This window comes from Myotis yumanensis, unplaced genomic scaffold (genome assembly GCF_028538775.1).
Source record: "Myotis yumanensis isolate MYYU_CA2020_CCGP unplaced genomic scaffold, mMyoYum1.0.hap1 SCAF_1, whole genome shotgun sequence".
In the NCBI taxonomy this organism is placed as follows: domain Eukaryota; kingdom Metazoa; phylum Chordata; class Mammalia; order Chiroptera; family Vespertilionidae; genus Myotis; species Myotis yumanensis.
In genome coordinates this window covers 77,611,340-77,637,591 of record NW_027223752.1, presented here as the reverse complement: position 1 = coordinate 77,637,591, position 26,252 = coordinate 77,611,340, and the positions used below count along the sequence as shown (strand labels likewise).

At 37.9% G+C, this 26,252-nt stretch overlaps 1 protein-coding gene and 1 pseudogene across 1 annotated transcript; both read right to left on the bottom strand.

The window, feature by feature from the left end:
* Window positions 1–310: 310 nt before the first annotated feature.
* On the bottom strand, window positions 311–26,252 carry ARHGAP11A (Rho GTPase activating protein 11A). The gene is given in 20 exon segments (XM_070425451.1): window positions 311–1,770; window positions 1,772–1,804; window positions 1,806–1,907; window positions 1,909–2,052; window positions 2,054–2,230; window positions 2,232–2,297; window positions 2,299–2,346; window positions 2,349–2,423; window positions 2,425–2,918; window positions 3,530–3,668; window positions 5,469–5,577; window positions 6,027–6,156; window positions 8,857–9,024; window positions 9,634–9,708; window positions 15,640–15,786; window positions 16,440–16,603; window positions 18,043–18,296; window positions 18,802–18,898; window positions 20,696–20,766; window positions 25,442–26,252. Coding segments are annotated over 20 exon segments (3,066 nt in total). The 5' UTR covers window positions 25,571–26,252; the 3' UTR covers window positions 311–1,326.
* LOC139000391 (U6 spliceosomal RNA) lies at window positions 10,580–10,673 on the bottom strand (annotated as a pseudogene).

Here is a 26,252-nt window from a genome sequence, read left to right as displayed (position 1 = left end):
CATTGGACCGCAAGGGTTAAAGGCCTCATACATACACACACTGTGAGTCTGGTTGCTGAGTAGGTGTGCAATGCTGTCCTATTCTGCCTCAACATCTGAATATGGCATTCTAAGAATTGACTTACAAAACTATCTCTAGTGGTAGATTCTGTCTGCATATTCCTTCCTCTAAAACTCACAGACTATCCTCTATTGATAGTAACATTCCTTCCTTAAATATTTGTAACTTCTAATAATTTAAAATATAAATATAGATTTGCTTGACAATTTGGGTTGAATTTCATTAGAATCTCAGGCAAGTTATTTTTCAGGAAGTTATCTTTAATATCTATGCTAAATAAATAACATTTACACACAAGACAAGCCATCATGGGCTTTTGTATGAATCCAAACTATAAGACTCCAAGACAGTGGGCACACAGTGCAATATACAGGTTTTGTAACATGGAAATCCACACCTGAAACTTAAATGTTCATGTTGACCAATGTCACCTCAATAAATTAAAAAAACATACAAAAGAATCCAAGGTAAATATGGAGGTGCATCAAGTATTTCAAGTCTAGAATCAATCATGTGCATATAAGAAATCACCTTGTTTAAAATTTTCAAGTTTATTCCTCAATTTGAAATTCTGCATTGGACAAAACAGATATAAATGTATTTGTGCAAGTTACTTTTAAAAATATAGTATGGCTTAAAAGTCATCAATTATTCCTGCAGCAACACACTATATAAGCACACTTTAGCATTGCTCTACTTTAGCCATCATTCTTAAGTGAACACCCTGTATACATCTATAGGCAATAGAAACCTCATTATTTTGCCCTGAATAGGAATAAAGAATTAAGATGCTATTCAAACAAGTTATTTCTAGGGATTTGGGTAAAGACAATAAAAATTAATGTAATTCAAGAAATAAGACTTGCAAGTCTTATGTATTCCCTTTATATCCTAAACATTTCTTGTAGAAACCTTATCAGACTTAGGAGGAATAACAGGAAATAGACACAACTTATTCTACTCTTCCCATCACACTTAAGACATAAAATTCATGCAATTTTAAAAAGTTAATTTCTTATAAAGCCAGTCAAAATCTTTTAAAAAGTAAAGTGTAACCTGTTTTAAAACATCACAATAAAATTAAAGTCTTAAACATTGCCATAATTAAGGACAACAAAGTAGTCATTTATACAAGCACAAGAATCCAAGTTGCTTGTGCAATGAAATTAAAAATCTATCATGTAACAATCACCCTGAGCTACAAATTAATAAGCACATCACCAACTGATTTTATTTACATTAATGACAAGTATAACATTTACCAATTACAAGTCTACAGGTTTACTTGTTGGTAGTAGTTGAGCTTTTCCAATAGGATTTTTGGGAGAACCTTTATACCAGACCCTTTCTCTTTCTGACGGCTTCCTAAGGATCCTGCTATTTATCCCAGATAAGCCTGTATTATTATTTACAACAGATCTTAACATATCATGATTTGTCAGATCCTCCAAAGGACCCTTACTAATAATTTGGCCATCAGATATCACTTTTTGTTTATAAACTCTGGTTGATCCAACCGAAGCATTCATAGAGTCTGGGTGCCTCTTCATCTGTGAGAAAGATTTAGAAGTTAATTCCATGCTTGATCTTGTAACTGCATCAACATTTGACTGTTTGCATGAAACAGACTTCCGTTCCTTAGGACCTGATTGGGTATGTGAAATTGAGGAATCGTTTGACGTACTTTCTATACAAGAGGGAAGAGCACTGGTCACAACTCACTGATTTAACCAGAGGAGAAGCCAGTATCACCAAGATGTGCCAATTTGTGCCTTACAGGTTGTCTGTCATACTCCAACAAAGAATTAATTCTTCGGACAGACTGACGGACAGGTGTGCGCTGAAAACTTAAGAGGTGATTTAACTTTTGTCCTATTTGATTCATTTAAAGAAAGCTTATTAAACCATTGTATGTGGTCTGAAACCTTTCCATGTTCTGTTACTTGTAAATGTTCAGATAGCCTTGTATCACACTTTACCACCAGTGACTGCCTGTGTAACCATTGTCACACGCCTAGGTTTTGATAAGCTGGTTGTATCACATGTAATCTGCTCTGAGGAAGAGGTGTTAGCTGCATCCTCCCTAGGAACTGGGCATTTCAACAAGTTCTCTTCAATCATATTCTCCTCCTTTAATTTAGTATTTAGTTTATCCTTTGGGGACTGTTGTGTTTTTAATCTGTTCATCACTGGGCAATTCTTGCTTGTTTAAGTCATCATTTGGCATATCTGAATGAAATGATATCATCATGTTCCATCTTCATATTAGCTGAATAACATTTTATATAGTTGCTTTTCTATCTAATTTTTGAGTTTGATGTCGTGAGAAGTCTCTTTCTGAAAAACTATTTTCACTTTTACCCAGTGTGGTGTTCATTTGATTCTATCACAGTCAAATCATTACTTTCAAATAGATTTTCCTCTGAGCTATATGCTATAGAAGATGTTTCATTTACTTTTACTTTCCCCACATTAGTAATTGATGACTGCTTGTGATTTATCAATGCATGAAGCTTACTTCCAGAATCAGAAAATGCTTTCTGAATTTTCACCAAAGTCTCTGTACTCAAGTTATTTTCATCCCCACTAAGAGAGCTTCCGGATAGGTTGTCATTATGCTTATTGTGTACATTAGAAGGGGTGAGTCCATATGAATTAATAGATGACTTTTCTACCATATCAGGCTCCAAACAAGAGTTTTCCACCTCAAGATTTCCCTCTATTGGAGAAGCTTCTTTTGCTTCTATTTCTCGAAAACTTGAATTGCTAGGCCCAGTCCAAGACATTCGGTAACTTGTTCCATCCAGTTGCTCTGGAGTCAATAAATGTTCCTCAGACTTACTGATCTTTTTTGAACCTAAAATAAAACAGTTCAGGGTTTTTAATCATTTATATTTGACCTAGTTTTTACATTATTATCCAAATACACGGTGAATAAAGGTACTAAGCATTTAATTCTAATAAATTAGATTTGTTGAGAAGAATTTTTAAAAGTCAAACTTTCATATTTATAAGCATCCTCCACTTGTTCACAGAAAAACACAATGCCAATTCAAATTTTTTATTTAAACATGAATTTTAAATTTTCAGAACAGTTACTTAAAATATATTTTATCATTAAATTATATCTCAATTAAGTTGGAAAACTTTTATTTTAAAAACAACTAAATTAGTCCAGCCGGCGTGGCTCAGTGGTTGAGCATTGACCTATGAACCAGGAGGTTATGGTTCGATTCCTGGTGAGGGCATATGCCCATGTTGTGGGCTCAAACCCCAGTAGGAGGCATGCAGGAGGCAGCCAATCAATAATTCTCTCTCATCATTGATGTTTCTCTCTCTCTCTCTCTCTCTCTCTCTCTCTCTCCACCTTCCTCTCTGAAATCAATAAAAATATATTAAAAAAACAACAACAACTAAAGTAGGTTTTCTGAGTAAAACTCTAATAGTATCATGTAAATGTACCATTACCTTTCTTGGTTAATCTTTCGTCATTATCTGGGCTAAAAAACAGGCCTGTTTTTACAGATTCAATACTACTTTTTAAATTTTGTTGATTTGCAAGTCGTCGACCAACATTTTCATGTCTATTGACACCAGAACACCCATTCTGTACAGAAAAGAAAAATTAGAACATTTTCGTTAAAAAGTAAACCAGTTAATTTTCAAAATATTAAAACAAAATAAATTTTTATTATCAAAATTCTATAGTTAATTAAAAATAATATAATTGAGAAATTGTACCAAATTGTACCAATTTTATATCAAATACATTTGCATGTATGATAAAAACTGTAAGCATTTGACTCAGCTCTTAGTTGATATTTTATAATGCAAAATAAAAAACTGCCTCACATCTTCATTAACTTAAAAAAAAAATTATGAGTCTTTGCCAGGGCCTATTCACAAAAGTGAAATTAAAAAGAAAAACAAAAAAATCTAAGGCCAAAATCTTACCTTCATGGAATTTATATTTTAGGTGGAGAGATTTAGACTAGAAAATAATAATCAGTCAATTATATTGTATAATATATAATACAAAAGATGAAAAGTGTTATGGAGAAAAGTAAAGTAGGGTAAGAAGGATATGAAATGGTAAAAGATGGGGGTATAATTTCCAACAGAGTGATCATAAGATGATGATCTGTGAGTAAAAAAAATGAGGGTGAGAGTCATGAACAAAACATTCCAGGGAGAGGAAAATGTCAGTGCAGTCTCTAAGGCTGAAGCCAGGTCTGGCATATTTGGCCTACAGCAAGGAGGCAAGAGTGGATGAAGCTGAGTACACAGGAAGAGGGCTCAGAGGATGCTGGGAGCAGGTCGTGTGCAGGGTTGCTGTCGATGGAAGAACTTAGCTTTTTTATTTTTTTCCAGAGTGAAATGAGGAGTTACTGGAGGGTTCTGAGCCAAGAAATGGCATGACTTAACTTGGGTTTTAAAAGGGTAATTTTGGCTAGAGTACAGCAGCAAGGTAGAAGCAGGTTGACCTACTAATAGAGACTTATTGCAGTAATACAAGTTCAAGATGACAGGACTTAAAGTTAACAATATAGTACTGATGAAACTGATCTCAATATACTCGGAATGCAATAGTTAAGACAGGATTCCTAATGGTGTAGGCAGGGTGTGTGAGAGAAAGTGAGAAGTCAAGAATGCCTGCATGGTTTGGCCTAAGTGACTGAGTTGCCATAACTGGATGGTGAAGACTACAGGTAGGAGTGTGATTGGGGAAAGGGTAGGATTGGAAAAATAGAGACAGTGAAGAAATGCATCTCAGACCTCTATTTGGGAAAGGTTACACTTGAGATGTCTACTGGATAGACATCCAACTATGGAGGTCAAGTAGGCAGATGTTAAGAAACAGACAAGTTGTTCAGGAGAGCATTCTGGGCTGGAGATATAAACTTGGAAGTCTCAAGTAAATATATGATGTTTAAAATTGATGATCACCTTTGAGTGAGTGGAGAAAGAAAAGAGAGGTCCAAAGATGAAGCTTTGGGAACTCCAATGCAAAGGAATTAGAAGAGTAACCAGCAAAGAAGGAAGAAACTCATGAGAGCAGTGTCCTTGAAGCAAGAAAAGAAAGTACGTTGAAGAGGAGCAAGTGATCAGCCAGGTCAAATGTTGCTGGTGGGTCAAGTCAAACAAGGACTGATCTTTGTCTAGTGGCTTGAGTGAGGATGAATTCATGGGTGACCATGAGGATATTTTCTGTGAGTGTTGAGGATGAAAGCCTCAATGGAATCGGAAAAGGAGGGACTAGAGATAGGCAAGTTTAAGAGTTTGGTATAAAGAGGAGTAGAGAATGGGAAAGTAGCTAGAGGAGAGGCAGGGTTGAGAGGGTCTTTCAGCGTCAAATCTACAGCATTATGCTATGATAAACATCAATGTAATGGTGATAGACACTTACTGCATCTTTGCTACTTTTCCCCAGACTAAATTTCAAACGAAGAGATCTTCGAACTTTTTCTTTACGACTGATTTTAGGAGAGAAGCAGCCTGCTTTTCCTGATTCCACCCTAAAAAAAATGGAATTTAAAATATTAGTTTATAGGAAAAAAAATTGGAGAAACTTTTGCAAAATGAAATTTGAGAATGTCCAGAGCAAATAATATTTCTAAAATCAGTTCAGTTTTAAGATACCATATGTGAACACATTGTATTTGCACGCAAAAATGATTTTTCCATCTATCACAAGAGTTAGTCACTTATATACCAGAATCATCAGAATAAACTAACTTTTTAAATTAACCAGAAATTTAAAAATTACACATATCAACTTGAAGTAGGATTTCAAGCAAGTAAGTGATTCAAATTAGGAATCTTTCTCTGGAGAATATATAAAGGGCACCTGGTTAATAACGCAGAAAACATTTTTTTAAATTATGATTCTTGGTATAAAGACGAAATATTTTATTAGCTATATACATCAAATATTTATCCAATGAAAATACCCTAGATAAATTACCTGCAAACTTTTTTGCTTGCAATCCTTTTACTTCGCCGTGGTACATCTGTACTGATCAAATGATGTCCACTGATGGCTATAGGAGAGAGTGAACTCTGAGATGACACCTCCGGGCTTGTATCAAAGTGAACTATAAAAACAATCACATGTAATATACCACACACACTTATTTTCTTTTTCAAAATATAAATTATTAATAGTGATTAGACTTAAAGCCACAAGAAAAATCATATCACTTCTGCTTAAAAATTTTAGGGGCCAAATAACCCAACTCAACTAAAAAAGAATCAATTTTCTTCTTTTTAGTAGAAATGAAAGGTCAGATTAACCATTGCTTGCACATTGGAGTTTTAAACCTGTCTAAGAATACAAAGGAGTGGCACTGTTGCGGATTGGAGAAAGACAAGCTTACGAGACAGTCTGTCTCACCATTTACTAATGACTTGAGGCTTTGAAAATGGATTTCTATAGCAAATATAAGTATTATTGTAATATATATAAAATGCCCAGCAAAGTATCTGATACATAATATTAAATATTACTAAAAATAAACTATTGAAAAGCAATTTAGAGTCTGAGTATCCAGTATGCACCTGCTAGCCAACTGCTGTATGACTTGAATATAACTTGTCTAATATTTTTAGCAAGAAAATAATCTATAACACATGCCTAACCACTTGTCTACTGTCATGTTCCATGCTAAAAACTGGTGGTTACAACAGCTCATTTTGATCAAGTTATTTTAACACTATAATTGACTATAAAAGAAATGAGGAAAAAAGTAAAATAATTATAAAATAAAGCTCCATATACATTTGACTTACATTTGAATTATGCCTAAGACATACTCCACAAGCGTGAACCCTCTTGTTATTTGTTTTGATAAATTCACATGGGTCCCCAGAGACATCCAAGTGTTTTTCAGTTATAAAAATAGTTAATAATACAACCATTACAGTGACCTTGGGGTGTGTGCACTTGGCTAAATAAAATTTTGGAGGACAGTATAATGTATCCAATATGACACAGGTAGCTTTATCCTAGGGCTGCAGTGATCATAGGAAGGCACAGCCAGAATACATGGCATAATGCAAAGTTATCACATATGTAAGAAATTGTATATAGGTACTCATGGACTTTAGATAATATTGCCTTTATAACATTTAAAAAAACATTTTGCAAATTTAACTTATTGAATTGTGCCTGAGAAAGTAGGATAGGAGAAAAAAAAAAAGTGAGCCCTAGCCAGTTTGGGTCAGTGGTTGAAGTGTTTGCTCACGAACTGAAGGATCCTGGGTTTGATTCTGGTCAAAGGCACATACCTCAGTTGCAGGCTCTATCCCTAGCCCTGGTTGGGGTGTGTGCAGGAGGCAACCAATCAATGTGTCTCTCACATTGATGTTTCTCTTTCTGTCTCTCCCCTTCCCTTCCACTATCTAAAAATCAATGGAAAAATATCTTCAGGTGAGGACTAACAACAACAAAGAGGTGAGTTAAAATAATAGGATTACTGTTGTTTAATGTTTTATTTAAAAAATTCACTGATTAAGCAGGTTCATAGTAATGTTACAATAACACAAGAATGTTTAACCTTATTTGGGGGAAGTTTAGAGAAAAGGAGTCAGCAGATCATCCTTGGCGACAAAGTAATGCGAATAAGCAAAGGCAGGTAGAACCACACTTCACATGTGCCATTTGGAAAAAGTCCTCCAAAATGGAAAAGCCTTTAAATTTCAAAAAACGAAACCCGAAGTTACTTTGAAATAAATTGAAGTCCTCAACTTCTGAATACTGAAAAAGCTACAGACATAGCCTCAAAATTCTTATTATTACACATTAATGAACCAAGAGAACCTGTTAAGGACCATAGAGAACAAACTGCTATTGTTTTCAATTTTTAATAAAACAAACAAGGAAAATATAAACTTTTTAAATAAACAAGAGAGGCCTTTGAGAAGATCTATTAACCCAGGTAATGAATTCAAAATGGAACTCTTAACATTGTCAGAAACCAACCAATAAAAATCTAAAAGAGGTAGAGATTACTCACATTTTGACTAAATGTGAGACAAATATGAGATGGAAGACCTCAGACTTAGTTATGGTTTCATTTCATTTGGGTTGACTATAGGTTATTTTGAGCCAACTGTATTGTTGCACATGCTAAAGAAGCCAACCCAACCTAAGACCACACTAACAAAAGTCTGGCACTCAAATGGGCATGATTAAATTATATTATTCCCTGGAGGCTCTGATTGGCCATATTAGGAACTTATAGTTCATTTGGAAGAAAATGGCTGGGATGGTAAGGGATCTGGAAGCCATGCTACAAGAAACAGTATATAAAAAACTTTTTAAAGCTTTTAGAGCATAAAACATTAAAAATATTATATTCTAACCCCCCCCCCCCCTGCCCCGCCCCATCCACATGCAACTCATGATAGTTACCCCACTGTGGATTCAGAGATGATCAAACTTTGGACAACCTCAACTCAACAGAAGGCAGCAATACAGCTATAGCTACAGATCCAGAAGTAGAATTCAGTATGTTCAATCACATAAAATCTGAGCATTGATGCTATCCACAGAAGCCAGACTCTCCCTCCCAGTTATTTCTCATAACTTTCAATGGGCATGGCCATAAACCACATACATGTCAATTATACAGATCAGTCTATTTTAAAATTTAGGGGACTTTATAAAAATTCAGGTTTAATAAAAAATAAAGCTCTGGCTCCTCAAGGGCAGTATTAACATGAAATAGCACTTTACCCAGAACAGGCACTTATGTTAATGTTTACAACCCAATTATGTAAATCACATTTGTTACCTGATACTGGTGTAGAACTGGTACTGAAGAGATTACTTGGCAACAACTCAAAATTAAAATTGTGCTTGATGGACTTCCTTTTCTTACTTGAGCAACCATGAGAAGAATCTACTGGCAGTTTGCGCTTAGCATTTGGTGTAAGAATCACTGGAGATTCAGACAGCTGGCCTGAAAAACCCCCACAATTTATTGTTTCTCCCACAATGTTGATAAAATAAAAAAGCTTTATAAATTTATTCTTATAAAACTATTACTTAGGACTAAACAAAGAATGGAGTGATATATGTTCACATTATCAAATACATGCTATAAAACTAAATTAATATCATTAATTCTGTAAAATAAAAATAGGCAAGCTGTAGTAACTTGAGCAAAATATACTAAAAGATGCATATAATTCACATTAAAGAATATTAACATAGGGAAGAAAATTGTAATTGTCTGTTACTGGGCTAAATAATTTCAACCACAAGCAAACCAAGATTTAAAAAAAGGGGGGGGGGAGAGGGTCACATATACTCATAAACTTCTGGTTCTAAAACAAAAATAAAATTGAGTTATTCTTACATGTTCAATAACATCTAACTTATAAGAAACAGAAAAGCATGATTTAGAAGATTAAAGATAAAAGACTAAAAGAAATTCTTTTGGGTTTATTATATCCAATGTAATTAGCAAGTCACAGCATAGTATTATAGTACAGTATCTCCACTGAAAATATTGGATTTGATTAAACCAAAATAACTCAGAAATTTTCATTAAATACATATCACTTACTGATTCTTTCTTGTTGAGGTGTAACAGAGGGTGTTCTGTTATATTTAAGTTTATTTAGTGCTCCACTGACAAAATCTGAAATGCAAGGCATATATAATCATATAATTAATTATAACATTTACCTAACTTTCACCAATAATTCACATTGATATTTGTGGTCTTCTAGAATCTACATTTGTATCAACATATGTTTTTAAGGTCACTTAAGGTTATTATTTCAAAATAGGAAAAAACCTAAATGGTATATTTTATTCCATTTCACTTATACTCTGATCTCTTTCAAAAAATAAGAGATATACAATACCAAATGAAATGTAAAACAAATACTTATGATGTACGGAAAGAGTATGGAAGAGGAAAGCATTACTTGTTGAGGAAGGGGAAGTGGCAATAAGAGAAAAAGCTTTGCAGGGTAAGTAAAACCTGGCCTGTGTTCTGAAGGATTAGTAGGTGTTGATTTGAGGCAAGGTGAACAGCATATGCATAGGCATGTAAGTAAACACAAGATTTATGTATACTAGAAACTAGCAGATCTTTTTAAAAATGTTTTTATTGATTTACTTTAGAGAGAAAGGAAGGGAGAAGAATAGAGAGATAGAAACATTGATGAGAGAGCAACATCAAAGATCGGCTGCCTCCTGCACGCCCCCAACTGGGGATGGAGCCCACAACCCAGGCATGCGTCCTGACTGGGAATGGAACTGGTGACCTCTTGGTTCATGGGTCAACGCTCAACCAGAGCTACAATGGCTGGGTGAAACCAGTAGTTTGGTATTGCTAGAGCAAACAGTGAACAGTAGATAAGGTAAGAGATAAGCCTTTTTTAAGTAGTATCTTGTGGTTTGTTTGTTTTTAATTCTTCCTTTTGTTTTATTATTTTCCACCATTATTTATCTCCCACATATCCTCTTCCACCTCCACCCACCACCCTTCCTGCCACAGTCACAAAAATTCAGAAATTTGTATCATCCTTGTGCAAGGGTCATGCTAATCTTTTCTATATCATTCCAATTTTTAGTGTAGGTGCTGCTGAAGTGAACATAAGATAACTCTTTTTATATCAGGAAGAGGGCTTGTGTGTCATTTTGAAAAACTTGAACTTCTTTCTCCAAAGGCAAAACTGTCTGATGCAGATTTTAGAAAAATTGCTCTGACAGCAGTGTGAAAGACAGACCTGAGGCAGCAAGCCTCCTTGGAGGCAGGCAAACTAGCTAAAGGTTCTTCTAAGTATGTTACTAAGTCATTCAACAAGTATTTAATTTGTTCCTATAATGTGTCAAGCACTGCACTAGGATTAGAGATACAACAGTGACCAAGACAGTCTGCCTTTATGGAACTTATTCTCAGAGAGGAAACAAGTACACTAAGGAAATACTAAATACATAATGACAAGTGGGTTAAATAATCTGAGGTACAAATATAACAACTAATTTATACTGGGGAGTCAAAGGTATTCCTGAGGAATAGTTGAGACCTGAAGGAAGAGTGGAAATTAGCCAGACAGCAGATGAAGGTCTGAACAGGGACAGAACAGTGGAAAATGAAGGCAGGAATAATTTAGGAGATCAAAGTTACAAGATTCGGTGAACAGTGAGATGTGGGGAAAATTCTGACTTGCTGAGTCAGTAGATAATGGTGCCACCAAAAAAAAAGGGACATTATGAAAGAAGAGTTAGACATGTCTACGAAACACTGAGATGATATAAATACATTTGTGTAAAGATCTGGGCTGGAGAAGTAGATTTGGGAATCATCAGCCCAAAAATGGTAGTTTTTAAAAATGACAATGAACGAGATCATTTAAAAAGAGGACAAAGCCCGGCCAGCATGGCTCAGTGATTGAATGTAGACCTATGAACCAGGAGGTCACGGTTTGATTCCTGGTCCCCCGGCTTGTGGGTTTGCTCCCCAGTGTGGGGTGTGCAGGAGGCAGCTGATCAATGATTCTTTCTCATCACTGATGTTTCTATCTCTCTTTCCCTCCTCTCTGAAATCAATACAAATCTATTTTAAAAATAAACAAATAAATAGAGGACAAAGAGTAAGATCAAGTATGAAAGAATGGAACATTCAAGAGGTGGTCAGAAAAAAATCCAGAAAAATGAGACAGAACAAATGACTTAAGAGGCAGGAAAACCATGAAAGCATAGTATTACAAAGCAAAACCAAAAATAAACAAATAAAAAAGGAGAGGAAAAAAAATATCAGGAAAGACAGGACATAATCAAATAGTCAGAGATTCTCAATAATACAAGCCAAAAAATATACACTGGATTTAGCTATATAAGAAATTGTGACTTCAACAGGAATACTTTCATGCAAAAATGTACCCCTAATGAAACAAAAGTCTCTTAAATATGTTAATCAGCAAATATCACTCAACGTAGTTATTTACTAGTAAATTCAAGCTCAGCTATAGTGCCCTTATGTATTGAGAAATCTTACACTCTCAAGTGAAATATATACAAACCAGGAGAATACTGAAAACCTCAAAGAGCCAAAAATAGGCAATGCTCTAACTCGCAGGCAATGGCTAACCAAGCCAACCTTTATGAAACCTTGGCAGATCAACAAGGTTAATATGGGAGAGGAAAAAGAAAAAAGAAAGGAAAAGAAGAGAAACAAGATGCAGAGCAGAAGACACAGAGCAACATTCAGCCACAGCAGATAAACACAATTAGACCAGCACAGCAAAACCAGGAGTATGGAAAGACAAACTGTTCCCTCCATAATCTGAGACTGTCCTTGGTGCATAATTGGCCACACTAAAAGTATAGACCACCCCACTGCGCTTGCCAGCTGGGAGCCCAGCTTCTGGCTGAGCGGTGCTCCCCCTGTGGGAGCGCACTGACCACCAGGGGGCAGCTCTTACATTGAGTGTCTGCCCCCTGGTGGTCAGTGCGTGTCATAACGACCAGTTGTTCCGCTGTTCAGTCGATTTGCGTATTAGCCTTTAATTATACACTAGAGGCCCCATGCATGAAATTCGTGCAAGAGTAGGCCTTCCTTCCCCTGGATGCCAGCATCTGCTTCCCTCTGGCACCCGGGACCTGGGCTTCCCTCGCATCTCCAGCTTCGTCCAGAAGGACATCTGGTCTAATTAGCATATTATGCTTTTATTATTATAGAGGATTTCAGGGCATCATATTAATTGAATCAGTTCAGTGCTGCATCAGTGTCCATGAAAGACATTCGTTAACACAAAGACAATGCCAAGGAGCCCACACACTCACATACACAGGCAAGAATGGGAAAATTATGATAGACCAAATTCCTCTTACTTATTTTAAGAGTGTACTCATGAATTCTGTGTAGATTCTGGAGCAATACAATTATTGAGAATTGTCATATATAGCATAAAGTTAAGAAATAAGTAACTAACTCTTATAACAGCAAAATAAAAGTTCTAGAGTTTGGTTGTACAATGTGAATGTACTGAACACTACTGAAGTGTACACTTAAAATGGTTAAGGTGGTAAATTTTGTTATATTTTTCTACAATTTAAAAAGTAAAAAAAAAAAGTCAAAAGATTATTTAAAGCTACTGCAAATCAGATCACAGTGATGTTTGTGGCATTTCAAAGTCTGATATTAACACATTGTATGCGGGAAACGTATTTATACATTTTACATTGACTGGTAGTAAGTAGAGCTCGGGACACGTATTAATACGTTTTTTTATAGACTAGCGGTAGAATGCGGGTAACGTATAAATACGTAAACTAAAGTTATCATAATTTTACTGAACGTTGCCATTTGCGCAAAAAAATTAGCAAAAATGGCCCACGCCACGCGTCACCTGTTAGCGCGCGATAAAAACTACCCGTAAACAATGTATTAAAAAGAAAGAAGGCTAACTATAACATAAAAAATAAACACTAGTCTGGCTGGTATGACTCAGTGGTTGGGGGTCCTGTTTACACTTTTATTTTTTAAAGAATAATGCCTAGCCCTAGCTGGTTTGGCTCAGTGGATAGAGCGTTGGCCTGTGGACTAAAGGATCCCGGGTTTGATTCCAGGCAAGGGCACACGCCTAAGTTGTGGGCTCAATCCCTAGTAGGGGGTGTGCAGGAGGCAGTTGATCAATGATACTCTCTCATCATTGCTGTTTCTATATCTCTCTCCCTATTCCCTTCATCTCTGAAATGTATTTAAAAAAAAAAAAAAGAAGAAGAAGAATGCCTAGTAGGCCCTCCCTTACTAATGTGGAACTGACGTGGTTAAATAGGAAAATTGTTATTAAATAATTTGCATGAATCTGAAACTGACATTTGAGAGTTAACAGTGAATGATAGAGATCCAGTGTTAAACTATTTAGATGAGGTAACAAACTATAAGGAAGTAGGGTAATAAAGATAATCTGTGTCTTAAAATAGCTACATTTGGGATAGGAAGAAGTTTAATGGGTTGAATTGTGTCCTCCAAGATACGTTTAAGTCCTAACTCCCAGTACTTGAGAATGTGACCTTATTTGTAATTATGGTCTCTGCAGTTGTACTCAAGTTTTGTTTCAAGCCACCCAGTTTGTTGTACTTTGTTATAGTAGCCCTAGGAAACTGATGCAGAAGGCATAAGAAATTTATACAGGAAGCAAAGAAAAAATAGAAGGTAATACTATATAAACCAATAGTTAAAAGAAATGGGGTAGTTAATGACAACTGGTTCCAATACTCAAAAGATAAGAAATTTTCCAAGATAATTGGAGGAGATATGGCCACAGACTTCTTCATCAAGGAGATGCGGCCCTGGCCAGTGTTTCTCAGCACTTTTAGAGCATCAGCCTGCGCACGGAAGGGTGGCAGGTTTTATTTCCCATCAAGGGCATGTACCTAGGTTGCGGGTTCAATCCCTGGCCCGTCAGGATGCATGCGGGAGGCAACCTATCGATGTGTCTCTCTCATATCTCTCCCTCTCCTTACCCCTCCATCCCTCCTTTCTACTCTCTAAAAAATAAATGGAAAAAATATCCTCAGGTGAGAATTAAAAAAATTAAATTAAAAAAAGCAGCTGAAAAGTATTATAATTGATTTCACTACAATGGAACCCTGGGTTTTTTTGTTTCTTCCTTGGTAATGTTCCCACATTATTTAGTTCATATTCCTATCTAATCATTATCTCATACCTGGATTATTGCCCCACATTTCTGACTATTCTCCCTACCTCCAAGTCTCAGTTCTTCAAACTAGATAACTTTCTAAAATACAGTAGGTCCTCGGGTTACGTTGGAGATCCATTCCCAGGGCATGACGAAATGCGATTTTCACCGTAAGTCGGAACCCACCTACATAAGCACCTACGTCACTCACATGGAGCACATACACAGCAGTAATGAATTGAAACAGTAAAAAAAAATTTAAAAGATAACAATTTCTGACCTTTACTTGTGGTAAATAAATAAAAAACTAAGTACATATGTACATACGTCGAAATGATGGAACTTTTTTTTTTTTTAATAAATGGGAGATGGCGATGTACGTCGAGTTCGATGTAACCCGAGGACTGCCGTATTTTTAATCATGTTATGACTTCAATGGTTCTCTAATACTCAATGTTCTAATTCTTTAGCCTGACATTGAGCTCACCATATCATCCTAGTCCTTAGGATGAACACTTCAAGTCACATTGGTCTTTTTACAGACACTGATTACTTCTTTCTTACAGAAATATTTTTTCATAGCATTCTTCTCATCTAGAGTAAGATACAATTATCCTGGTCCTCCACCCAATCCCCCTTACATTCTACCTTTTCTTCAAGAAGGCTCTTTGAAGAGCCCTGACCATTACAACCCTGGGAACTTTTCTCATTTGGTTTGTGCTGAAGATCTAGCACTTAATATTAGATTATACTGTCACTTTTACTTTTCACATGCATATGTCATGCCGTTCTAACTATGCTGTAAGCACCAAAATGGCATACACCATAGCTTCTACGTCTTTATGTTCAAGCGAATTTCAGATAAAGCAAATTGCTGCACCTCCCTAAAACAAACTGTCACTGCTCCTTACCTCCTACACTTTGTCTTCGCTTTCTCTTATAGTCACCAGGAGTTTCATATTGACCTTCTTCAAAGCCTTCCAGTGATGGAGTAGCACAGAGACCATCAATACCCAACATAGGTGGTATCTTTTCCATGATAAAATCTGGAACATGTCCTAAAAGAAAATGTTCACAATTAAGATCTTTCCTCTACTTGCCCCCCTCTCCCCCGAAATGTTTCAATAGTATATACCAACTTTCTAACAGTTGTCTTCATAGTTCACTTGAAGAAGCTGGGATCTCCCTCACTTAAATAAATCCCATCTATACTAATAAAAGGGTAATATGCTAATTAGACCGGATGTCTTCCGGGCAAAACCACGGTGGCGGGGGCCGTTAGGGGAGGTCAGGCCAGCAGGGGAGGGCAGTCAGGGGCGATCGGGCCGGCAGGGGAATGCAGTTACGGGCGATCAGGCAAGCAGGCAGAAGTGATTAGGGACATCAGGCAGGCAGAGAGGTTAGGGGCGATCAGGCAGGCAGGGGAGCAGTTAGGGGCATCAGACAGGCAGGCAGAGTGGTTAGGGGCAATCAGGCAGGCAGGCAGAGTGGTTAGGGGTGATAGGCAGGTGAGCAGTTAGGAGCCAGCGGTCCCGGATGGTGAGACAGATGTCTGACTTCCGAATGGCCCAATCCTGCAGGAATCAGGCCTAAATCGGCAGTCAGACATCGCCCAAGGGGCCCCAGATTGGAGAGGGTGCAGGCCCCCTCTCCCATGCACGAATTTCATGCACCGGGCCTCTAGTTACTTAATAATGCAACTACATCTTACCAATATCTGATGCATAATCAATAAAAGTCTGTACTACTGCAGCTTGCAATCGTAGCTTTTTTTCTGTGTTGGCAGATATCTTTTCATGTACTTCACTTGTCTGAAGAAGATTTGGTGCAAATATCACTGCAAGATTGCTGCTATCCATCTTATTCTCACTGGACCTAAATGAAAAAAAGGTTTTACAAGATGGCACCAAAGATAAAAATTAAAATAAAGTATTAAGTATATTTTGAAGACCTTTTACTTTTCCAGTCCAACACAAGTCACAATATAGTTACCTTTCATCCATCAATCTACATGATCAGGTTGAATAAAGACAGAACCAGAAATACACAGCTTCTGTGTGCTTAGATACACATCATCAAAATCATGCAAACATAGAGCCCACACTTTGTTTTTCCACACAAATTGAGTATGTCTGATTTTCAAACCCACACACAGAAAATCTGAAGTATTAGAAGGCAGGAAGTATGTCTAGAACAAGCAGGCTCATTGACAGCAAAGAGAAGAGAAATTTGAAGAGCAAAACACAAATATTTTAAAAACACAGTAATCTGAAACCATTCAGTGGACAAAGAATCCTACAATCACCAATAAGCAGTTCAGGCATTCATAATGATCACAGAGAAGACATAGTAAATCATTTGGTATATTGTTTCTTAAATTATACAGGATAGACTTCTTATGGAAAGGAAATATATAATACTAGAGGCCTGGTGCACAAAATTCATGCAGGGGAGGAGGGGGAGGTGGAGGGTGGCATCCCCTTTGCCCGGCCTGCACCGTTGGGGGATGTTGTCCGATTGCTGGTTTAGACCAGTGGGGATCAGGCCTAAACCGGCAGTTGGACATCCCCCTCACTATCTAGGACACTGCATGCACCAGTGACCATACTTTTTATATAGGTAAAAGGCATCTTGCTGTTGTATGGGCAGCTACATTTTTTTTGCCCTGATTATAAAAAGTAATACATAACATGATCGTTCTGAGGCAGTAGTACCATTTTCCCCATCTTGTGGGTGGAAGAACTGAAGCAGAGAGAAGTTAAGTAACTGGCTCTGTCACACAGTTATAAGTGTCAGAATCAGGGCTGACCACAAAATGGACAAGCCAGAGTCCATGCATGTCATCGCTGCATCATCCTGTTTTTTCAGTGTTAAGAGTAGCCTTGCCAGGTTTTAATTTTTCTAAGAGACTGTTCCCAATACACAGAGTAGGGTTCCAAGGCCTGGCTGACAATCAGAGCTAATCTGCGGGGCGACTGGCCAGCGGGGCGATCAGGGGGCCCCCGCTGGCACCCACCTTGCCTGGCAACCTGGCCCCGCCTGCTCACCGGCCCCGCCCCCACCGGTCACCTCCCTCTCGAGGGGCAGACACTCAACACAGGAGCGTCCGGCGTTGGGCATCTGCCCCCTGGTGGTCAGTGTGCATCATAGTGACCAGTCTTCTGCTGTTTGGTTGATTTGCATATTAGGGTTTTGTTATATAGGACTTTCAAGAAAAGTTTTCACTCCAAATGAAATTTTATTATCTATAAGAGTAAATCCAGCTACTTGAGTAATTAAATTCTCATTTCCCGAGACTTTTAATTACTACTTACCTAAGAGAAACATTTCTGAGGAAATTAAAGAAGTATCTTAATATATCAATAGTGTGGTCAGGCATAAGACAGGAGAGCAACAATGTAGCTTTATTCTTCTCTTCTGTTCCTAACTGTTGAGCTTTGAAAAGTGCTTCATGTAAATCAGCTGGGAGAATGGGCTCTGGCAATTCCCTAAAAAACTGCTTAAGAAGTCCTGCAATATCACAAGGAAGTGCAGAAGACAGGCCACTTTCACCATGATCCAGTTTATTCTGAAATAGATAAAATAATCTTGAGTGTTTGGGGGCTTAGGAGTATATTGCAAATAAACTATCCTTTCTTGTACAAGAGCTTTTCAAAATAAATTTCTTTTAACTATTATTTTAATATATCTCCTTTTCAGAAGGCTAAAAATAATAAAAAAAATTTTTTTCATTTATAGAAACTAGGACCATGAATTTTAAACTACTCTAAACTTTCAAAGCATTTTATAAACAGCTTGATTGTGGTGATTTCACAATGTATATGTAAATCAAAACATCAAGTTGTACATCCTAAATGTACTGGTGAATTATACCTCAATAAAACAGGGTGGGGGGAAGAGCATTACAGAAATGATTTACTTTCTTTTGGAAAAAAGTTCCTCTGCCATGAAAAAAGCTATTTTCAAATTCAATTTCTGTCAATAATTCATGTAATACTTCTACATAGTTCAATCACAAAACCACACCAAAAATATGGCACAAAAGAAAAATGACAGTTTAAGAATATGCTTACCTTTAACGCTTTTAGACGAATAACAGATCCTGATTTCCTAAAAAGCCCTTCTGTATGAATATGTTCTTCTAGAGATGTGCAAGCATCAACAAGAAAACTGAAACAGAGAAATCTTTTCAGGTGGCCAGAACACACCTTTCTAAATCCCATTATTCTGCCAAAGTACAGGAGTAGACCAGGCACTACACCCCTTACAGAAGCTCTGATGCTACAAATCCCTTTAATCTGTGATAAAAGGCCACTTGCTTCCTAAATTTCCCTCTAGGAACCACCATTTTACCCATGACAACTTCAGTAAACTCACTTAACCTACATCCTTCTCAATCCTCCGTTTCTCTGCTTTCACTCAGAGCACAGGACTTGTCTTTTGCACTGCTTCTAATCTACCTTCCTTCATATCCCACGTCTCTCCTCCACCCTCTCCAATCAGACTCTCATAGCCATTACTCAAAAAAAAAAAAAAAGCGCTTTCAGAGTCACCAATGGCCTCTGCCTTGCCAAATCCATGGTAAATTCATTGTCTTCATCTTGTTTGTCCTACCAGCATAACACACTTGACCACTCCCAGATCATTTTAAAAATACTTTTTCACTCTTTTGGTTTTCCTACTGACTCCCTGACTGCTTCTTCTCAAACTCCTTTTCTGGATCCTCTTTTTCTTCCAGCCCTCTACATGCTAGGATGACTCAAGGCTCCAAGGCCTTCTTTTCTTCATTCTCTCCCCACGTGGGATCTTGCACAGCATACACAGCTTAAAATATCTACCATCTACTTACTACGTTTCCCCAAAAATAAGGCAAGGTGTTTTTTTTTTCTCACTCTAACATTATCGCTCAGAAAATCAAATACACCCCAGTCCTTACAATCTTTTTCATATTTAAAGATGTGTGCTCAATTTTTACATTGAATAATTTCTAACAACCAATGGTAGTTTTAGATGCTTAGTTAACAGCTGGTACCAATAAATTAGAATGGATATCAGCTGTAAGCAATTGATAAAAGTTGCATTGGTGCACAGTGACTAAACATCGCAGAGGGTAACTGACAGAGTAGTTTGTTGTTTCTTTTAGCACGCAAAAAATTATGACAAAGATGTAGTCATTATTAGAATTTGCAATTCTAAATGTTGAAAATCCGTATAAACAAACCTTTGCAGATTATTTAAAAAGCAAAATACTAAGTGGAAAGCTTAATGAAGATTATGAATCTACACCTATTATCTGAGGGAAAATGATTCTAAGGTAGCAAGGTGCTCAGTAAGTGCTTTTGGACAATGCATCAATTAAAAACCCAGGTTACTGGACTAGAGTAGGCAGAATGAACCCTACTTTGGGCAGAGGAAAAAATAATTAGAGAGAGCTAAAACAGTTTCTTTAAATGCATTTAAACTATTTTCTTAAGATGTAAACTTACCTAGTAATTTCTGATCCAGTTAGTCCAAAAGATTATTTATAAATAGTAAACAACATTAAAAAGTTCAAGGTATGTAATTTATATTCACAAATACGCTAATATCTTAGCATAATATTCTTTTACCCAACGTTTCTAAAATAAAAATATCAATATTTTAGCTGTATTGGTAATTCAGTATATTACTGAATATAATCAGAATTGTGGCAAAAGAACTGGTATAGATCTGAAATCTCTAATTTAATAGAACAAAAATAATTTGCTCTCTAACATTTACTCATTACTAAACCTTAAAATTCAATCCTGGGAGTAAGTAAAAATTAAAGTTAAAATATATGAAAGTTTAAGTAAATTTTTTTTTACATTACTACTGAGAAATGAAATCATCTGTTAATTCAAAACAAATGTGTGAGTCAATCAACTATTTATTTTTAAACATTCAAACACCACTTTGAAATATTTATTCATTTCAAACTTTGCTTACCTTGGAATGTGTCCATATTCTGGTACAACAGAATGGGGCAATGCATTAAAAGGTACTCCAAATATTTTACCCTAAAATGACAAATTTAGTTACTCTAACACAAATATTAAGCATAATATAAATTTTCTTAAACATTAGGGCAAATTTAAAACCTCAACAAATAAAAAAAGATAGCAGAGCCGGCTGGTGGCTCAGAGGTTCAGTATCGACCTATGAACCAGAAGGTCACAGTTTGATTCCCAGTGGGGCACAAGCCCTAGTTGCCAGCTCAATCCTCAGTAGGGGGAGTGCAAGAGGCAGCCAATCAATGATTCTCATTGATGTTTCCTCTCTCTCTCCCCGCCCTCCTCTCTGAAGTCAATAACAACACTTTAAAAAAAGCAACTCTTTCAAGTACATTTTGTAAAAATTAACTACCCTATGCTAGGTGCTAAGAGTACAATGATGGCAAAGATAAAGTCAGTGCCCTCAAGCAACGTGGTAAATTCCCTCGGTTTCCAAAGCCATTATGGAAAAATCAAGCCTGTTAGTGTTTAGTCATGAAATTCTTAAACAGATTTGTCCCCAAACACTAAGGTTTCCCTCAAAATACTACCTGTTCCACCCCAGCTGGTTTGGCTCAGTGGATAGAACTTAGGCCTGCGGACTAAAGGGCCCGGGTTTTGGTTCTGGTCAAGGACCTGGTTGTGGGCTGGATCCTCAGTAGGAGGCAGCTGATTAATGATTCTGCCTCATCACTGATGTTTCTCTCTCTCTCTCTCTCTCTCTCTCCCTCTCCCTTCTTCTCTGAAATCAATAAAAATGTATTTTAAAAAAATACTACCTGTTTTTTCAGTGACCTTAAAAATACTGACCTTATACCTTCCTTCTGGCACCTTATAAATACTAATTTGAACAAGAGGCTAAGTCAATTGATAATGGTAATTCCTGTCATTCATTTGGTACTTCCTAAAATTACACCAGAAGTGGTTATTTTTAGACCTGATTATCTTTTACACACTCCATGGAAAATGCTATTCAAACTACTTTCTGAGCTACCCAAAAACAGGGATTCTGCAAACATTTAATTCAAATTTCATTTAACTACTTTGAAAATCCCAAGAGTAAAATTGTAAATGTCAGTTAACTTGCATGTTTGTACACATATCTTTGTGCACACATTCAAACTTCTTAAAAATGTGTCACTGAATAACAAAGTTGTAGCTTTTCATTGGATTTAAGAAAATAAATTAAAGCCTGTATATGTGTCTACTTATACAAAATTAAATAAGTGTGTATACCTAATCTCAAAAATGTTAATGTAGCTTAAATGAATCTGCTCTCCAAGAATGCTCTTGAAGCACTTATATTTTAAGAGCATCTTATTTATTATTTAACCTTGTATTTACAATGAGAAACCATTCAGCATTGTTCATGATTCAACAGACTAACAAAATTTCACTTTTCCAAAGATGTGGCTCCATTTAATTGAAGAATACAGAAAAGACAATTTAGTATAATGCTGTAAGAGAGCAAGCTGTTTACTAGAGGGAGCACTGCCAGATTTTAAATACAGTGGGGCCTTGACTTACGAGTGTCCTGACTAACGAGTTTTTCGAGATACGAGCCGTCTCTCGGCCAATTTTTTGCTTTGAGTTGCGAGCTAAAATTGGGGTTACGAGCCAGCTTCAGATACCCCACCGCTAGTTGGCGCAGCGAACGTCACAGTGAACGCCACAACATCAGCCCAGCATCACGTGTCTCACTCGTTCACTTTATGATTTGACATACGAGTAATTTGAGTTATGAGCTCTGTCATGGAACGAATTAAACTCTTAAGTCAAGGCCCCACTGTACTGGCTCTTCCATTTACCAAGTGACCTTGATCAAATTAACATTCCCTATGCCTGAGTATCCTCACATAAGTCTTAATCTGATGCAGAGCAAGCATTCAAAGAATATTTGCTGCTGCTACGATTACCATTTCAAAGAGAGCTACTTAAAAAAAAAGAAAGTTAACATAGGTGACCCCTTGTCTGGGTAAAGCAAAATTTTCTTGATACTGTGCAACCAAGCAAAATGCAAAAATAAATCAGATGCTGAAGCTGATTATATGTCTACAAATGTCATACATAAGTAGAATTCAGGGAGCTTGTCCTCCCTTAGGTCTCATTATTCTCAATATTTGGCTTCATAAGTAACTGCTAAAATGTGATCTCATAAAATAAAGAGCATGCTTTTTAAACTGTATGTATTGGAATATCATTTATAATACCACCCTTAAAAGATTTCTAGTTCTTTTCTTAAAAAACTCAAAACTATTATTGGCCAACAACACCAAATAACTAAGGAAATATAGTTTTCAGTTACCTATCTTGTTAGATCCCACTCATGTAACACTATAATCTTCTGTATTTCTTTATTAGAACATTTTATTAGTGTTTCTAGTGTGACAATCAGGATATAGACCATTTATTATCGTAACAACTAAAATTAGTTTAAGTGGCATGTGACAGGCATTGTGGTAGTCCTATTGCCATTATCTTAGAGTTTTTTTTAGACAGCCCAAGGAGAGATACCATTATTCCCACTTTATAGAGTAGAAACTGAAGCTTAGGAAAATTAAACAAGCAGTTCAAGATCACACATCTAGTAGGGGTAGAGCAGGATTCAAACTCAGACCTATCTGAATCTAAAGACAGGTGTCAGTTTTTCTTAAGCGGTGAAAAAAATCCATGTACAAATTCTTTCATATGGCAACATATTTGTTAATATTTAAAAGCTAGATTGGCTTTCCAAAATCTCAAATATAGTTGGTTTTGTAAGAATATAAAAACAATTTCTCTAAAGTTTATGAGGTATACACATCATTTTTTAAAAAATCCTCACTGCAAGATATATTTTTATTGAGATGAGAGAGAGAAACATTGACCTGTTGCCTCCATACACTCCCGACTGGGAATGGAATCAGCAACCTTTGGTGTGTGGGACAACATTCCACCCAACTGAGCCCCCTGGCCAGAACACAAATTATTTGTGTTAGTAGTTTTTCTTCTCCAAAAACTTATTATCTTTCAGATATTATAAACTTATTATCTTTCAGATATTATAAACTATTAAGTTATAAAATTTACTTTTATCAGTCTTCAGTTCTAAGTACTTAGAAAGTACCATATAATTAGGCAAATAAATTAAAAATAAAATGCTTTATATTCCATTTACTTAATTTTTCACAAAGTTCTTTTTCTTTCTTTTTTGTTAATCCTCACCAGAGAATATTTTTCCATTGATTTTTAGAAAGAGTGTAAGAGAGGGGGGTTGGGTTTGGGGAGGGAAAGAAAGATAAACCTCCATGTGGGAGACACATGGAATGGTTGCCTCCTGCACACCCCCAACTGGGGCCAGGGATGGAACCTGCAACCCATGAACATGCCCTTGACCAGGAATCAAACCCAAGATCCTTGTGTGCTTGGGATGTCGCTCTAACCACTGAGAACACCAGTCAGGTCCACAATGAAATTCTTGATGCAGTAGATATAAGTCTCATTCAAAAGTCCCTTACCTTGACCACCCAAAATCATCAACAGCTTCTTATTATATATAGTTTTAATTTTTTATTTATTTATTTTTTTCTTATTATATTTTTAGAAGTAATTTTATTTTTGTTGTTGTTAATCCTCACTTGAGGATTTTTCCATTGATTTTTAGAGAGAGTGGAAGGGAGGGGAAGAGACAGAAACATGGATGTGAAACACCTCGACTGGCTGCCTCCCCTACGGCCGAGGTATCGAGCCTGCAACCAAAGTACATGCCCTTGACTGGAATCGAACCCGGAACCCTTCGGTCTGCGGGCATACGCTCTATCCAATGAGCCCAACTGGCTAGGGCCATCAACAGCTTTTTAAATCATTCCACTCTGGATTCTCATCTTATTCATTTAAAAAAACAGCTTTAGGTGTCAAAATATGATTTTTTTCCCCAAATTGGTGAATATAGAGGTTATTATCTGAAGCGCATTTTAATGTTCTGTCAGACCTCCTCGTCTACTGATTCATTTAGAAAATGTACTGGTCCCCCTTCTCTTCAAACCTTACTCTACAACAGGGTATGTATCTCCTTCCCCATGTGCTGCTTGTTCAAAATACAATCAACTGGCAATATGGGGAGGGGAGGGCAGGGGATTTTCTTCCCAAGTATAAGAGAAATTTTATGTAGAAAGTGACAGAGGTAGTAGAAGTGAGCCAGCTGGGCTGCTTAGACTCAGGAAACCAGTTACAGAAGCAAATGAAGGGCCCTTGGAGCTTAGGAGAGAGTGAGGCAAAGGTAACAGGTCTGAGGGGGTTGGGGGCGGGGGACGACAACGATGGAGAAAGCGGGGAAAGGGAAAGGCACCTGGAAATATTTTTAATTGTCACAACTGGGAGATGCTACTGGCACTTGTGGGTACATGTCAGGGATGCTGCTAAACATCCTACCATGCACGGGACAGTTACATGCCCCCCGATTATCTACCTGGAAATGTCAAGCTGCTGAGACTGAAAAGTCCTGCAACTTTCTCTCAGTGACCAAAAACCCCTGCCAAGAATAAGCCATGTCATTCTTTTAAACACCAGCCGGTGGCTACCTGCATTGAATCAGACGCACGTAACCACCTTCTCTTTGGAGTCCATACAGAAGGAACATGCTGGCATGACCTGGTAGTGACAGTACAAGCTGTGCTTCCTCTCCCCCCCCCACCCCCAAACCGGAATCTCCCCCAGGACTTACCACTACGGCCGCGGCGGCTGAGTCCCGTCTCCGGCGCTCGCCCTGCCCGCGGCCACCTTTGACCTTAATGCCGTAGGCGGCCCGAAGCTGCTGCACCAAGGCCAACCTCACCAGCCGCTGATCCCACATCCCGGAGGCGCCGCCCGCCCTCCGCGGCCGGACCCGAGTCCTGAACCTCGCTCGCCAACAAGCCTTCCACGCTCGGCACACGCTCGGCTGTGCGCTCCGCCTCGCTGCTTCGCGGCCCCGGCCGCCAGCCACCTCCACGGCTTTGCCCGGCTCCTCGCTCCACGTCCACCGACCGCCTTCCCTCAAGCCTTTGATCCGGCCACGCCTCACCTTTCCTTCACTTACGCCAACCTTCTCCCTGGTCACACGACCCTTTCAGCTACTTACAAAGACCTCCCTTCCTCCTCCCTGATCCTTTCGGTCCCCGGTACCAACGCCCGTTAGCACCTTCTCGCCACTTCCGGCCACTTCCGAAGATCCCCTTTCCTCCAACCCTGGCTTTGCCCACGGCTCTCTCCCAACTGTAAAGACGACTTCTGGCCCCTTCTGCCCCGGCAGGGTCAGCGGAGTGTGCGTCTCTGTCCCCGCCCCACCCGGCCCCCGGCCGCCGGACCAGCCGGCTACTCAGACGCCCCTTCCAGTCCCGGTCCCCGCCCGGGCTGGTCTCCACCGTCACGTCTCACAGGCTGCCCTTCCCTCCATTAGCCCGCCCGCGGCCCTCGGCCTGCATATCCTGGTGCGCTCGCTGCAGCCCAAAAGCCCTCCTCATGCCGCCGCCCCGCCGCCTCTGGGGACGCCCCGA